Source organism: Cyanistes caeruleus, chromosome 14 (genome assembly GCF_971803275.1).
Source record: "Cyanistes caeruleus chromosome 14, bCyaCae1.hap1.1, whole genome shotgun sequence".
NCBI lineage: Eukaryota > Metazoa > Chordata > Aves > Passeriformes > Paridae > Cyanistes > Cyanistes caeruleus.
Genome location: NC_141714.1, coordinates 16,089,961 through 16,103,576, shown reverse-complemented (window position 1 = coordinate 16,103,576; position 13,616 = coordinate 16,089,961). Strand labels below are relative to the sequence as shown.

Below are 13,616 nucleotides of genomic sequence, written 5' to 3'. Positions count from 1 at the left end.
GGTGGTTGCATTTGAGATGAGCGCGGGGCAGATCAAGGTCTGCAGGATTTTCATCTCCTACCAGACAAAGTCGAGGCTTTGAGACAGTGCTGATCTGTGAGACTGCACAGAAAGTGCTTGACCTGGGGTGTCTCTGTGAAGCTGGGGATAGAACCTCCATCTTCAGGGCTCCCTCTCATCTCCTCTGCTCCCCTCGCCCTGATTATGGTTCTCCAAGGGCACCACGGGCAAAACTTCCATAGCAGGCTGTCTATTAATATTTATGCAGCAATTCAGGAGGTAATGCATTGTTAAAATACAAGTTGGAAATGCACCAAATTTAATCACTTTTAGTACTAGAAATTATCTACTTCTACGTCAGATAGAAGGCGGCGGGGGGGGGGGAGGGCATCGTTATATTTTATTTTTTAACCAAGTTATTTGCCACTTCTGAGGCGGCTTGAATTAAAGGACAGCAAATGATCTCGTGGAGATAAAGTTTTTCTAAGGAATGCAAGATATCTCTGTGAAATTTAATGTGAGGAGTTAAAAAATATTTAAAGTGAGAGCTCAGTGAGTCAGGACGTGCAGGGATCAGCCGTGCCACGTCAGCCAGGCCCTGTCTTCGTGTGCTGGATCTGGTGTGCACGGAGACCACTGGGATTTGCCCTTTGCTTCCATGCAATTCCTCCTGCCTGCACTGAGAAAGAATATTTTTATCACTGATATCACTTCATTTTTGCAGCTGTCTGCTGGCATCAGGTTAGTAATATAAACTCTGTCAGAGAGCAATCTCTGCCTTCCACAGGCTGCAAAAATCCACAATTATTATTTAGAGTTAACCTCCCCAGAAAGTGGTCCTTACTGAAACTCTTCAACCCCAAAAAGGATTGTTAGTTATTGTTATCTGAGGACCTCCTACAGCCTTCCCTTGGCCAACTAAGGCTCTTTTTGTTTTCAATAGGACTTTTTTTTCTGAGACCAAGCTCCGAGCTTTCGTGCAAGTAAGATAAATCCAGCGGAAGTAAAACATTAATTAAAATGTATTAAAAAATATATATAATATAAAGAAAACGCTGGAGAAGAGCGTGGTGCTCAAATAGAGCACTTTTTTTTCAGGTCACTTGGCTTTCTGATGTCATTTCTGGCAGCTTCGTTAGCCTGGCTCCATCACGTTCTGCTCTGAACGATAACGTGATGGGAGATGATCAAAGTGAGAATGCAAAAGGCTCAGGACATTTAAAAAATGTTCTATTCTGGAAATTGTTCTAAAACTATAAACAGATTACATTAAAAATCTGTCTTACCCAACATGGTTGCTCATCATCCTATTTTAGAAGGAGCTATTGAGAAGTTTGGGTAAACAGCCTTGAAGTCTTTATGATGGCAGGCTGGAAATTTCTCTGGGATTTTAGGCAACCCGAGCCTCTCTGAAATGGAATGTAACCCATTTCTGCTGCTAGGTGCCTTGTTTTAATCTTTGTACTTAAAAGTGGCAAAGCATATGGGTCAGATCATCCACTCCTGCTAATGGACACAGCTCCCTGGACTTGGGTGTCCAATTATGCCAGCTAAAGATCTGTCTGTTGCTGGGCTTTATTTCCTTATTTTTCTTGTCTTCCTGATCTCTGACCCTCCATCAAAGGAATGCTGTCTATAATATGATAATAATATGAAATTATGAGCTCTCTTTCTAACAATATACCCCAAAGAACTGTCAGGATGCTCACCTTTATGTGAAGAGCAGCTGATGAGCAGTTTCAGCCTCACAATCGTCTTTTCCTGGCGCAGGGAGAAAGTTTGGTGCCTGTTCCTGGCCCTGTGGTGGGATATTAACCCTTTCTGCATTTCCAAGGAACAATTGCTCTGTGGGCTGAGTGGGTAAATCAGCACATTGGCAAGTCAACAAAACAACAGGAGGCCATGTCCCTTGATTTTAGCTGCACTGTGTTTCTTGGGAAAGTGATAAATTTGTGGGGTTTCTAAGGGCTCTGTCCTCTGGTGCTCTCAATCTGTGCAAGAGGCAGAAATCCACAGGCACTGTGACACCTTGGGTATGGAACGGAGCTACACAGGAGGATTTCGATCTCCAGGCAGGATTTGACTTTCTGTTTTGATTTATGGGCTGAATATAAATGTGTATTTTAAGGAGTCATTAGAGTTTGTGGTTTGAAATATGCAGGTTTGTGTAGGAAAGGGTGCCCAGGCTCCTTGCACAGCCCCACTCACTTCTTTATGGTAGAAAAAATGGCAGAGAATTGTGTGCAGGAATTAAACCCTCAGTCTTTCAAATAAGTGATGGGATGGTCAGGAATGGCATGATCCATGGGATAGGGAACACCTGTGCTGTGCTTCATTGTGAAACATCTATTCCAGATGTATTTTTATCTAAATCAGTTTTGGTGGTGTTGATAGGGAAGTGCTTGAGAAGTGTTGGGGCTTGTAGGTGCAAATAAAGAGAGCCACAGCAGGAAGGAGCTCAGCCAGCTGGGATGTCCTAAATGTTGGGAGAGACACATCAGGACAATCCCTTGATAGCCTCAGTGAGAGGTTTTGGTACCTGCCAGGCTGCCCTGTCCCCATCCTGCTGCAGGCTGGAGCTCCTCTCCTTGGGTGGCAGCAGCACTTGCAGCTGGTGACCCTCGTTTGGTGCCCTTTGGCTCTGCCTGGGCTCCAGCTCTCATCATTTGGGTAAATGCTGCTCTTGTTTCCAATAATGGGAGTCTGGAGCAGCCCCTCTGCCATTTCTCCAGTTGCAAATGTTGCACTGGGGGTAATTCCCATCTCCTGCCTCGTGCAGATGGAGCCTGGGAGGCTCCTTCCCAACATCCCCACATCCTCCTCCTGCTCCGCCAGCCCCGGGTGACTGTGCCAGCCACACCTTCAGTCTGTGAGGATGGGGGAGCTGCCCTTGGTCTTTTCCTTCTCTCTCATCTGGCAGCACTTCCCAGCTCCAAACCCAGCCGTGGCTCAGGACCCGTGGATGCAGTCCCCGATTTCTTCCCTGTGGCTGCGGATTCAGCCCGGAGAAAAGGCTGCCTGGCCATGACAAACTGTGCATTGGCTCCGTGATTTGTGTAAGCTCGAATTTTCCACTAATTCACTTATATATCCTAGATGGAAAACACAGCCCCAGGGCTGCCATAAACCATGCTGCTGGAGCCACAAAGGGCCGTCCTGCCAGCTGGGAATCACTGGAGCATGCGGAGCGTTGGGGGGCCAGGGCAGGACTCAAATCCAGTGGATGCACTTGTCAGAGGGGCTGTGCTGTGGGAGCAGGTCCAGCCCTTCCCTGGGCTGGTTCCAGCCCTGGCTCAGCCTGCTGAGTGCAGGGACAGGCAGGAGCCAGAGCTGTGTCCTGGCCACCATGCCCGCTCTGCTCAGCGCCCGCTGCCTGAAACCAGCCCCTCGTCTGGGCTGTTTGGTGGCAAACATCCTGGCTTGCTGTGCTTTGCTCTCCTGCAGCCTCCGTGCGCCCCAGAGCTTTGTTTTGTGCTGTGCTGCAATTCCCCAGCATTAATTTTCCGTAGAAGCCACACATAGATATTTAAGAGCGTTTTCTTTTAAGCACAGCAAGAGTGGCACATCGGCTGATTCCCCAAATGATTGCTTGTCTTGTGACAGAGAGCTGTTGACCTGCTCCTTTAATGTTACAAGTCTGCATCTAACTGCTCTCTTAATCCAGCCTACTTCCTTCTTTTTAATGAAATTGTCCCTTTAGCCTTTTTCCTGGGCTGGCTTTTCAACACTAACATTAGAAACAGGCTGCTCAGTTCTTTCCTCTGCTAACATCTTGCCCAGAGCTAACTTGCAGCTTCACTCTGTCAGCTGTAAGATATAGATATACTGTTGTCTTAATTACTCATATTTCTCCTGCTGCTCATAATTCTGCTTGTTCCACCAAAGAGCTCTTCAGAGAGCTTTACCGCTTCCCTCTCCCTTTCTTTGGGGGTTTAAAGGTTGTCAGATATATAAACGATCCTTGTTGCAGAGCTTTGGTGGTGACAGTGTCCTTTGTGGAGAAGATTTAGGGGGATGGGAGGACTAAATACGGATGCTTTTAGGCTCCATCTCTGAGGAAGGAGAGAACACACATCGTACTACCTTGCATAACAGAGCACCAGGGAGGGTGTTTGGCAAATCCCTTCTCTAATGAACAGCGAGGCAGCTGTTTCTTCTGTAGCTTAAAGTGCAGATGCTGATTGTCAGGAGAAGGGTTTTCTTTATCCACCACTGATTATCCGTGGCTGTATCTGGCTGACTGCTATTCCTCTAAAAATGCTGTTGAAAAGGGACTGGACACTTAAAAAAAGAAATCACTGCTGTGCCATAGGGAAGCTGTAGTCCTTTGTGGTTTCAGCTCTCTCTTTTATGATTATATACTACTGTTTCTGTTATCTCTATTAATTAATCTGTCTGCCACAGCAAGGATTGCATGTTGAGTGATGTAGAGCAGACTGACAATGTGGCGTCCATGGCTTTTTGGCAGAGGATGGAACAAGTTTTGTCACCTCTGTGAGCTCTCCAGAGAGTCAAACCTTTGGCCAAAGTCCTTCTCTCGTGGCTACTTTGGGTCCACTCTCCATTTTAGCAGCCCTCAGCTCCAAGGTAGCTCAGTGGCAGAATAGATTTTAGTATTCAGCTGGTTGTCTCAGTTCAGCTGGCTGACAGGTTCAGGACGCAGTACTGTGAGTTTATTGTTAATTGAATAAATTAGGAGCCTGTCAAACTGCTGTGGTTGAGCCTGTTTCCCTCATAGAGCTTGTACTGGTGGAGTGGCTGGAGGTGGGACTGTGCTCTCCATGAGTGGGGCTTAATCCCCTTGCTCCAGGTTTTGTTGTGGTTCTTTCATATATTATTTTATATATTTATATAGATTTTTTAAAATAATTACCTGATGAAAATGCTGTGCAAGAAATATTTGCATATGAGAGTGGTGAGAAGTGGTGACACCAAAGATAACACACAGGTTTCATCTGGTCTAATAGCAGTAACAGGCAAATAAACACCAGGCTGCAGTAAGTCATGACCAAACTCTTCCAGTAGCACAGACGTGACTAAAGAATCTGTTAGAGGAAGGAAATGGAAACAGATGAGAGAAACTGGTGAGAGAAATCAGAAATAAGGAGTAATTCGGTTCTGTGGAGAGGAATAGCATGGGGAAAATAGATCTTCAAGTCAGTGCTCTGCTCTTGAAGAGCTGAAAGGGATCAGAGGAGCTGTCTGTGACCAGGCAAGGTCACAGGAGTGAGGACACGAGGGAAATCCTGGAAACTCGGAGTCAGGGAACACCATGTGGATACTCACAGTGCAACCCCAGCCCCAGCCTGGACAAGAGGACTGGTGAGGATGGCCCTGTTAAAAGCCCAGGTTCCCGGAGGTTTGCCACAGGAATGTGTTTGGTGCAGAGAAAACAGAGCCACAGGCTGTGATGCTCAGCGTGGGCATCCCCCTCTCCTTGTGCAGGGTGAGCTCTGCCTGGGGCCAGGCTGCCCCAGCACCTCCCAGCCTGGCCAGAGCCTGGGGCCACCACCCAGCCTGGCACTGCTCTGAGGGCTGCTGGAGGCTGCAGAGGGCACCTGGTGAGTGGTATTTGACTCTGTCCACTCAAGGGTTCCTCTTGGAAGCCCAGAGCTGCCTCTTGGAGCAGCTGTGAGGGCACAGGGCTGGGTGAGTCGGTGGCCACGCAGCTGCCTTGGCCCCCTTGGGCAGCCCTTCCCTCGCAGAGGAGCTGGGCAAAGGCACTGACCCGCTGCCTCAGCTCCCAAATATAGGGCTGTTTCCCCATGAACTCCTCTCTGCAAACCCAAGGGCTGTTAAAAGAAGAAGGTCTCGTGACTGTGTGGTACTTGGATGCCATGGCAATGTAATTAGCTGCAGAGCAATCTTACTAAAAATGTCCTTGGTGGAGGAGAGGATGGGGTGGGAGAGGATGGATGTTAAAGGGGAGGAAGTTTCCAGACCTGTGGCTTCACCACAGCTTGGCTGCTTAAGCCAAGTCCTTCAGCTCAAATGTGAATCCAGAGGTTCAGAGCACAATGTTTACTACGGTGTCCAAGTGGGAGAGAAAGCAGCTCAAACTCTTGGAGGTGTTAAGGGATTATGTAACAGCTTCCCACCCCCAAACCTTTCCAAGCCTTTGGAAAATTTTACAAAGTATCTTAGACTAAAAACCTTTTTGAGCTGCTGGATAACTTGAGGCAAACTTCACAAAAGTATTCCCATTACTTTTCCCTTGTTCTCCTTTTTTTCTCTTCAATGTTATCTATGGATCCAGGAACTCCCGGGCTGCTTAATCCAAAGGAGGCAGACACGGGGTTCTGCATGGAACTCGGAAAGCCTCGGTGCAGGAAAGCTGTGCTGCTGATTACTTTATCTCTGTTACTCTGCCAAACCCTCAGAATTTGGCAACCTGGCTCTTTCTATATCCGTTAGGCCTTTTTTTCCTCCCTCCCTCGTGACCTCTGTGGCTGCATTTGCCAGAAGTTCCCCATATTAGATATGAGGCTGTGTATCAGCATCCACGGGGCAGACGCTCCCAAGCTGCTGAAGTATCGAAGAATTCCAGAAAACTGGAATTGTGTGAAGCTTTTGGAGTTCAGCTTCAGCTCTGGTGAGCTGGAAGTTACTGTAGAGAATCATTTCACCAAGTTCTGTCCTCAGCTGTGTCCTCCAGGGAGGAAGAAATCAGTTTCTATTGTTTATGGTTAATCCTACTGCACGTTTATATAAGCAATTATAGATTTTATTTTTGGGGTTAAATGAAGAATAACCATAGTAATTAAAGTAAGGTTTCATAGGGATATTTTTTAAAACTGAAGTGAGATAGTGCAGTGACCCAGTGGAAGGTGAGCATGGATTTGGTGGCATTTTGGTGGATTTCTGTGTTCAGACATCGTTCTCCTTTATTTGAATTTTCCTGCATGTCAGGACACGGCACAGGCAGCCGTGTTTTCCATCCTGATGAACGAAACAGAGCTCAAGGAGTTGTGCTGAGATTGGCTTCCCCTGCAAAAATATTTTCTCTTTGACACCGAATCATAATTTCAAAACATGAAAACTCTTCATCAGAACAGCAGCATTTTAACTCCTTCCATTTTGCAACCTGGTCTTTGCAGAGCTAAAAAGAAAATCCCCGTTCACTGAAGTTGTTCAGAGTTTGCTCTGGGCTGTAAAAGTCTGTAAGGTCACCCTGATTACTGCACATCAGTGTGGTCCCAACAGGGTGTTCTCGAGGAGACAGCCATTGCTGTGACTTAATCCAAATCTGCTTAATCACATATAATCCACATAACTCAAATATGCTCGCCCAGGATCCAGTTTCAGAGCTGTACTGAAGGGAGGGAAAATCTTGTGTTGTCACAAGTCCTGCTGACATCAGTGGGGTTTCTTATTGATGCAGGACTTAGTGCTGGCACATGCAATTACAGCAAAATTCAGGGTTTAGCATATTTGCAATTTACTGTATTTTTAGGAAGCTGTTGCTTGGAGGTGAGTGAGTAAATGAACTCTGGGCCACATCCAGCAAAATCTCGGACTGAAGAGTTGTGCCAAGTGCCAGGGAAAATCATACAATAATCTGAAAGAATTGCTGGTGTGATTTAAGAAACACCGAAGGCTTTGTTTATATTTTTGTCTTACAAATTTCACTTGCTATGAATGAAAAAAGATCCTGTGTTTCCCTCAAGGCGTTCTGTGTTGGGTCAGAAATGTTTCAACAACAAAAACCATAGGATTTGTCAGCAGAAATGACACCGAGATGTTATTGCAGAGTTACTGGTTATGATTTTCATCTCCAAGATCCCAAAATCTACTCAGCCTCTGTTACTGGGATGTGCACACAGCTCTGTGGCCTTGGAGCCCTGCATCCTAAACCTTCATCCCAAACCTGCATCCCAAACCTGCATCCTAAACCTTCATCCCAAACCTGCATCCCAAACCTGCATCTCAAACCTGCATCCAAACCCTGCATCCCAAACCTGCATCCCAAACCCTGCATCCTAAACCTTCATCCCAAACCTGCATCCCAAACCTGCATCCTAAACCTGCATCTAAACCCTGCATCCCAAACCTGCATCCCAAACCCTGCATCCAAACCCTGCATCCCAAACCTGCATCCCAAACCTGCATCCCAACCCTGCATCCAAACCTGCATCCCAAACCCTTTTCAGAGCCAGGGGAGCTGTACACAGCTGTGCAATCCCGCTGAACAGACCCCACAAAACTGTGCAAAGTAATCCCTAAAAAAATGATGGAAAGGGCAAAAAGAAAACACCACACCTTCCAAACCTTGAAGCCCAGCCAGGCTTCAAGGTAAATACTGAAATAAATAAATACTGCATGATCTGAGAGGCTGAATCCCTACCCATAACCACAATTTTTTGCTCATCTAGTGAAATAATAAATACAAGGTGAACTTTTTTCAGCTTGCAAGCTGTGTCACCTCTGGTGCATTTCTAACGTGACTATGTTTTTTTTTTCTCTGTGGCCATTTTGCAATTTTCTCTGGGTTTGTTTTGATTGTAAATAGGCACACACATTAGCTAAAGCCAGATAATTTTCTCCTGGCCAGCTTTGCCAGTAAATCACTGAGCTATGTAATTGGGTTTGTATAAAATTATGCACTGCAAACTTGGGAATAAGTAAAACAGAAACAAAAAGTTGATTTTTGTAAATAGTACCATTTTTTTACATTCAAAACTTCTGCTTGACTCTGTTTTTCTATTCCCTATCATGATAGCTCTTTAAATGTTGAATGAAAATCCAGCTACAGGATAAATTCAAGCAGAACTGGTAATAATTTCTGGTTTGGCTCGTAGGTGGAGTTGAATACAGTGGTTAACTACAAGCAATATGTTCTGAAGATGGTGGTGTTCAGACAAATACCCAATTTGATTCTGATAAATTGGATGCAAGACTTTGACCAGCATGAGAAGAACAGGTGAGAACCCTTGAGACTGATGCAGAAATAATCAGTGTTTTGATGGTCAGGAAAAATATTGCTCCAGCAGCACAATAGATCTTCTATTAGAAACTCAAAATACTAATTACAATCTGCCTAAAGACTTATTATAAATGAAGTGGAGATAGAAACATGTTTATATTATGGGAAGGCTTATTTGCAGATAAGCAGGAAACCAGTCACACATCTTCACAAACATAATTTTAGCTGTTTTAATTAGCAGGTTTGCTTTGATTTAATTTAATTCAGCGATTCCTTCTATCTTTACTGACACATGTGCAAATAAAATGGGCTGACCTGACTCCTGACACGCCGTTTCCTTTCTCATTTCTGGATTTGTTGTTGTTGATTCCGGCAGTGTTTACGGTGGAATGATGGGGTCAGCACTTCCTCCCAGCACGGCCACAGATGGAGGGTGGGGATGACAACTCCGCATCTGAGGGGGCTTTTTCCCCCCAGCACTGCTGATTCCCGAGGTGCTGGATGTCAAAGGCCAGCAGGAGTCCCAGTAACCTCCAGTTTCCAATTCTATTTAGGGTTGGAATGACAAAAAAATATACTTTTTTATTTTTTTTTTTTTTAATTTTATTTTTTATTTTTTTTTTTGTGGTAAAAGTGAAGCGACCTTTATTTGCTATAGAGCCAGACCCTGGAAAGAAACCCCACTTGTGCATCAGCTTTGGGTGGAAAAACAAGCTTTAAAGCTGTCAGAATTCATATATTTAATGTTTGGAGATTTGGTGGGTTTATTTAACAGTGAAAGTTGTTATTGACAGAATAAGAACACGTAGTCCAGGATAAAATCACAACATTAATGCGCTGACAAAACCCCAAACTGTGTTGACTTTGTTGAGCTTTTTGTTGGTCTGAGGGCTTGGAAAGTATTTTTTCTTCTTTATGTCAGAAAAAACGACTGTTAATACGCCAGGTGTTGTTCTCCCTTCCCTCTGCACCCCTCCCTCTGCAGCCTCACAGCTCTATGAAAGGTAATTAAAACAATCACCGAAATGTTTCAAAGCTACTGCAGCCTTTACTTGACTTTTAAAATTCCTATTTGAAGAAGAATGTTAAAATTAATTTGTATCTGGCTCAGCAAAGTGCTCTTTACTTGAGCAATGGACTTTACAACATTGCCAACAAAAAGAATGGAATTAATATTATATTTGCCTTTATCTAGGGTTATTCTGTTAACTGTTTTATACTGGAAATTAATTTCAATATCATACAGATGCCTACAAGTCTTGAATGCAGCAGTTTAAGCATGCAGCCACAGCTCTCCTAGTTCATAATCGTGGTAAAAATAAGAATTCAAAAAGAATAAACTTGCCAGGACAATTAAATGATTCTGCCCCCAGATTATGGAAGGACAAAGTTTATATTCTTGGACTGTAAAATCCATAAGAGGGAAAAGTGTTATTAAAGAGGTATTGTGTGGTTATTTTGAAAAGAATGGTAATTTTACAAGTTTGTCTTTCTACTTAGGAAAAATACTTTGGAGACGTTGGGATAGGATCATTTTTGATGTGGAAAAGCTCCTTTGTTTTCCTTCCCCTTCTCTGTTTTTCGTATTTCAGCTCCCTGCTTCTGTAGGGCATTGGTAGCCTGGTAATTCATCTTTTATGGAATTCTAGGTCTATGGGACAGGATTTTATTACTAAAATAAGATTTCTTGTAATGTATTCTTTTTGATGCTTCAAAACCCCTTAATCTTTACAAATGAGTGTTTTATGTCCCTGTAAAGTGGATCCTTCTCCCCTCCTCTCCTGGCTTGTCCCTCTTTGGGATTGGCACTTCCCTGGCATGGGCAGGAGTGGTGGCAACTGCTGCAAGCAGAAGAGACAAGCTGAGGAATTTTTGGGATGAATGGAATTGGTCCAGGCTTCAAAAAGATTGATTTAAAAAAAAGGGAAAAGCCACAAAAGGTTTTTGTGTCTCCCTCGTTGGTGTGTGGGGAATCCTTGCCTGGCGTGGAGGTTAATGTGTGAATAAAGCAAATGTTTTTACCCGTTTGCTTATGGAAATCTGAGAGATACCAGGGAACAGGGTGCAAACCAAAAATATCAATACTGACAAATCCAAATAAGGTCTTTTCCCCATTAAATTTCAAATATATGACTATTTGTGCAAACATTTCCCATTTGTGAAGGACAGCATAGCCTTGTCCTCTGTTTTTGCTCCCTTGTGGACATTTTTAACTCCTTCATGAATGTTTCTAATTCCTTTTCTTCTCACCACACACAGGTATGGCAAACAAATTTACAAATGTGGATAAAAATACCACCTAAATCCTCATCTGCATCGTTGCATCAACACAACTCAATCTGACAGTGTGTTTTTGCCAGGTGGAACAAAGAGCAATAAATTAGTTCTGAACATTTATGATCTTGCATTATAAAGACTCCAACAGACTGTGTTCAAAATCAATTGTCAGAGTGATGGGGATTAATAACTCTGGTTCCGTAACCTTTTCCGTATCTGCAGCCTGGCTAAGGGCACGTTTCAAGATCTGCTGCCATATTTCATTATTCCAACCTCTGTTTGAAAGACCTTTTTGATGCTTAAAAAAAAGAAACAGATTAGTTTTTAGTAGGGCTGGATGAATAACTCAGAATTAATAATTCACTCCGTGAATTTTGCCTCTTATTCTGTAGGAAGAATGAAGAAAAAATAGTTGTCAGAATTTTTCTAGTGACTCATTGGGTTTTTTCTATTAATCAAAAGCAGAAATCAGAATTCAGGCTGTGTTATGTATTTGTGATTGATCAGTCAGGTGGTATTGGTTTAATTCCCCAATTAATTGAGGACAAATACAAGAGTAAATTTCATGATTAAATATTTGAGGAGACAGTATTTAAAAATCCCTTTCCACCTGCACAGAAGCTTAAAATCAGGTTTGGAAAGAGCTCTTGAAGGCAAAAATCAGAGTGCACGAAAATTGTTGGAAAGGAAATGTAAATAAATCAGGAATGTGGCCGAGCCAAGTTTATTACAAAACACAAATAAGTTTGAGGCTTCCACAAAGTTTCCCTTCTTAACTCCAGCACCTGTTTTGGGAGAAGAGTAATAAATATTGGGATAAATATGGGAGCAAGGTAAATGAGAGGTTTATTGAATTTCCCTGTGTTCCCAGCCACTGTGCTGTGTTTTATGGGAGCGAAATGTTTGATGTGAGTGGAACCACGTGAAGAATTGGCATCTTTTGGCTCTCTCTGCCTCCCTGCTGGAATGTTTGCATCCCACCCGTGCCAGGCTAAGAGGCATCCCTGTCTTCTCCTGCAATTTCAAGCACTTTACTCTGCTTTCTTCCTAAATAGAGATAAAACAGTTAAATATTTCCCAGCAAAATGCCCACATGTGATCTCCAGGGCCGTGCATACCATCAAACTGTCATTTCCTTCGATTAACCTTCACCTGACCTCCCTCCCTGAGGCGCTTTCCGATCCCCTTCTTCCTCCACTTGCGCCTGGTGCTCTCTCAGGTGAGTGCCTCTGTCACTCAGGAGCTGGGCACGTTCCTGGAGGAGCCAGTGGAGATGTTGGGATGGAAAACCAGGCAGGATTTGTCCCGGATTTCACAGCCCAGAGCCGGGTGCGTCCACAAGTGCAAAGGAAACGCAGCTCGGATGAGAGCAGGTGAAGAAACTTGAATTTTAAGAGTGTCTATTAAGTGTTTTATGAGTATTGTGAAACATTTGAGATCATAAAAGGTTCATGACTGAGATCTACAGGACTTTTTTGTAGTAACTCCTCCATGTTCTCAGGAAGGGCCAGTTTGTGGAGAATGAAATCACAACCAGGAGAGGATCAGAGTTCATGAGTTCACCGCCTTACAACAACAGAGTTTGGAAATTGCCAGGGTAACCTATTTTACCATTTTGGAACCCAACAGGTCTGTGTTTAATCTCAATTTTTATCTACAGGTAGCAAGAAAATGAAAATTAGGAAGGCCAGAAGAAATGAAACATTTCAAAATGATTCATCCCTACAAAAATTTCAGTTACTCCAAACTGAGTTTTTTTTGCCTGATGGTTTGATAGAAATGTTGAGGTTTGTGTCAGCTTGGGACAATTTTATTTCATTTTTTTGTCCTGAAATTCCCTTAGAGAGAACAATATGGAGCTGAGATATTATGAATCCAGCCATATCACACTTTGGGCTGACAGCAGAGGCCACCAAAGCCTACATTGAATCCATAACTTATGTTTATGGAATAAAATATATTCTGGGTTGATAACAAAGGCCATGTGTGGTGAAGAATCTCTTCATCCCAAGGTAAGCTGGTACAGTGGCACAAGCTGAAACTAAGCACTTTGCTTCTAGGCTTAATTTAACTGTTAAATCCCAACTTTTGCTGAGAGATTAAAAATGTGCCACCAGAAGCCTCAGCATCACACCAATTCCTATGGATGAGGAATGGTTTATCCTTTAAATCAGTCTGTGATGTAGTAAACAGGTCAAAAATTTCCTCAATATTTCATCACCAGGCATAATTTACAGATGTTACAGGATTTTTGTAGATAGAGAATCCTGGAAATGTTTAGTTGGAAAAGACCTTTAAGACAACCTATCATCAAGTCCTTTTTTTACCCTGAATCCCACTTTGTCCTTTTTTTAGTTATCCCATCAACACTTAAAGAACAGAGTCTAAGTATGCAGCATTCCATGATTTCTGCTCA

At 43.5% G+C, this 13,616-nt stretch overlaps 1 protein-coding gene across 15 annotated transcripts in view; it reads left to right on the top strand.

Moving 5' to 3' along the window:
- LOC147650593 (uncharacterized) overlaps positions 1–13,616 on the top strand; it is an 86,787-nt gene that overhangs the window by 16,939 nt on the left and 56,232 nt on the right. For 13 of the 15 annotated variants that reach the window (XR_015276269.1, XR_015276271.1, XR_015276267.1 and 10 more), the window contains one exon: positions 8,799–8,920. The exons of the other annotated variants lie outside the window; for them this stretch is intronic. Coding sequence is in view for 2 of the 13 variants with exons in the window: in XM_086850259.1 (XP_086706385.1) it covers positions 8,844–8,920 (77 nt within the window). In the remaining 11 variants the exon portion in view is untranslated. The remainder of the gene's footprint in view (positions 1–8,798; positions 8,921–13,616) is intronic. 15 annotated transcript variants of the gene reach the window in all.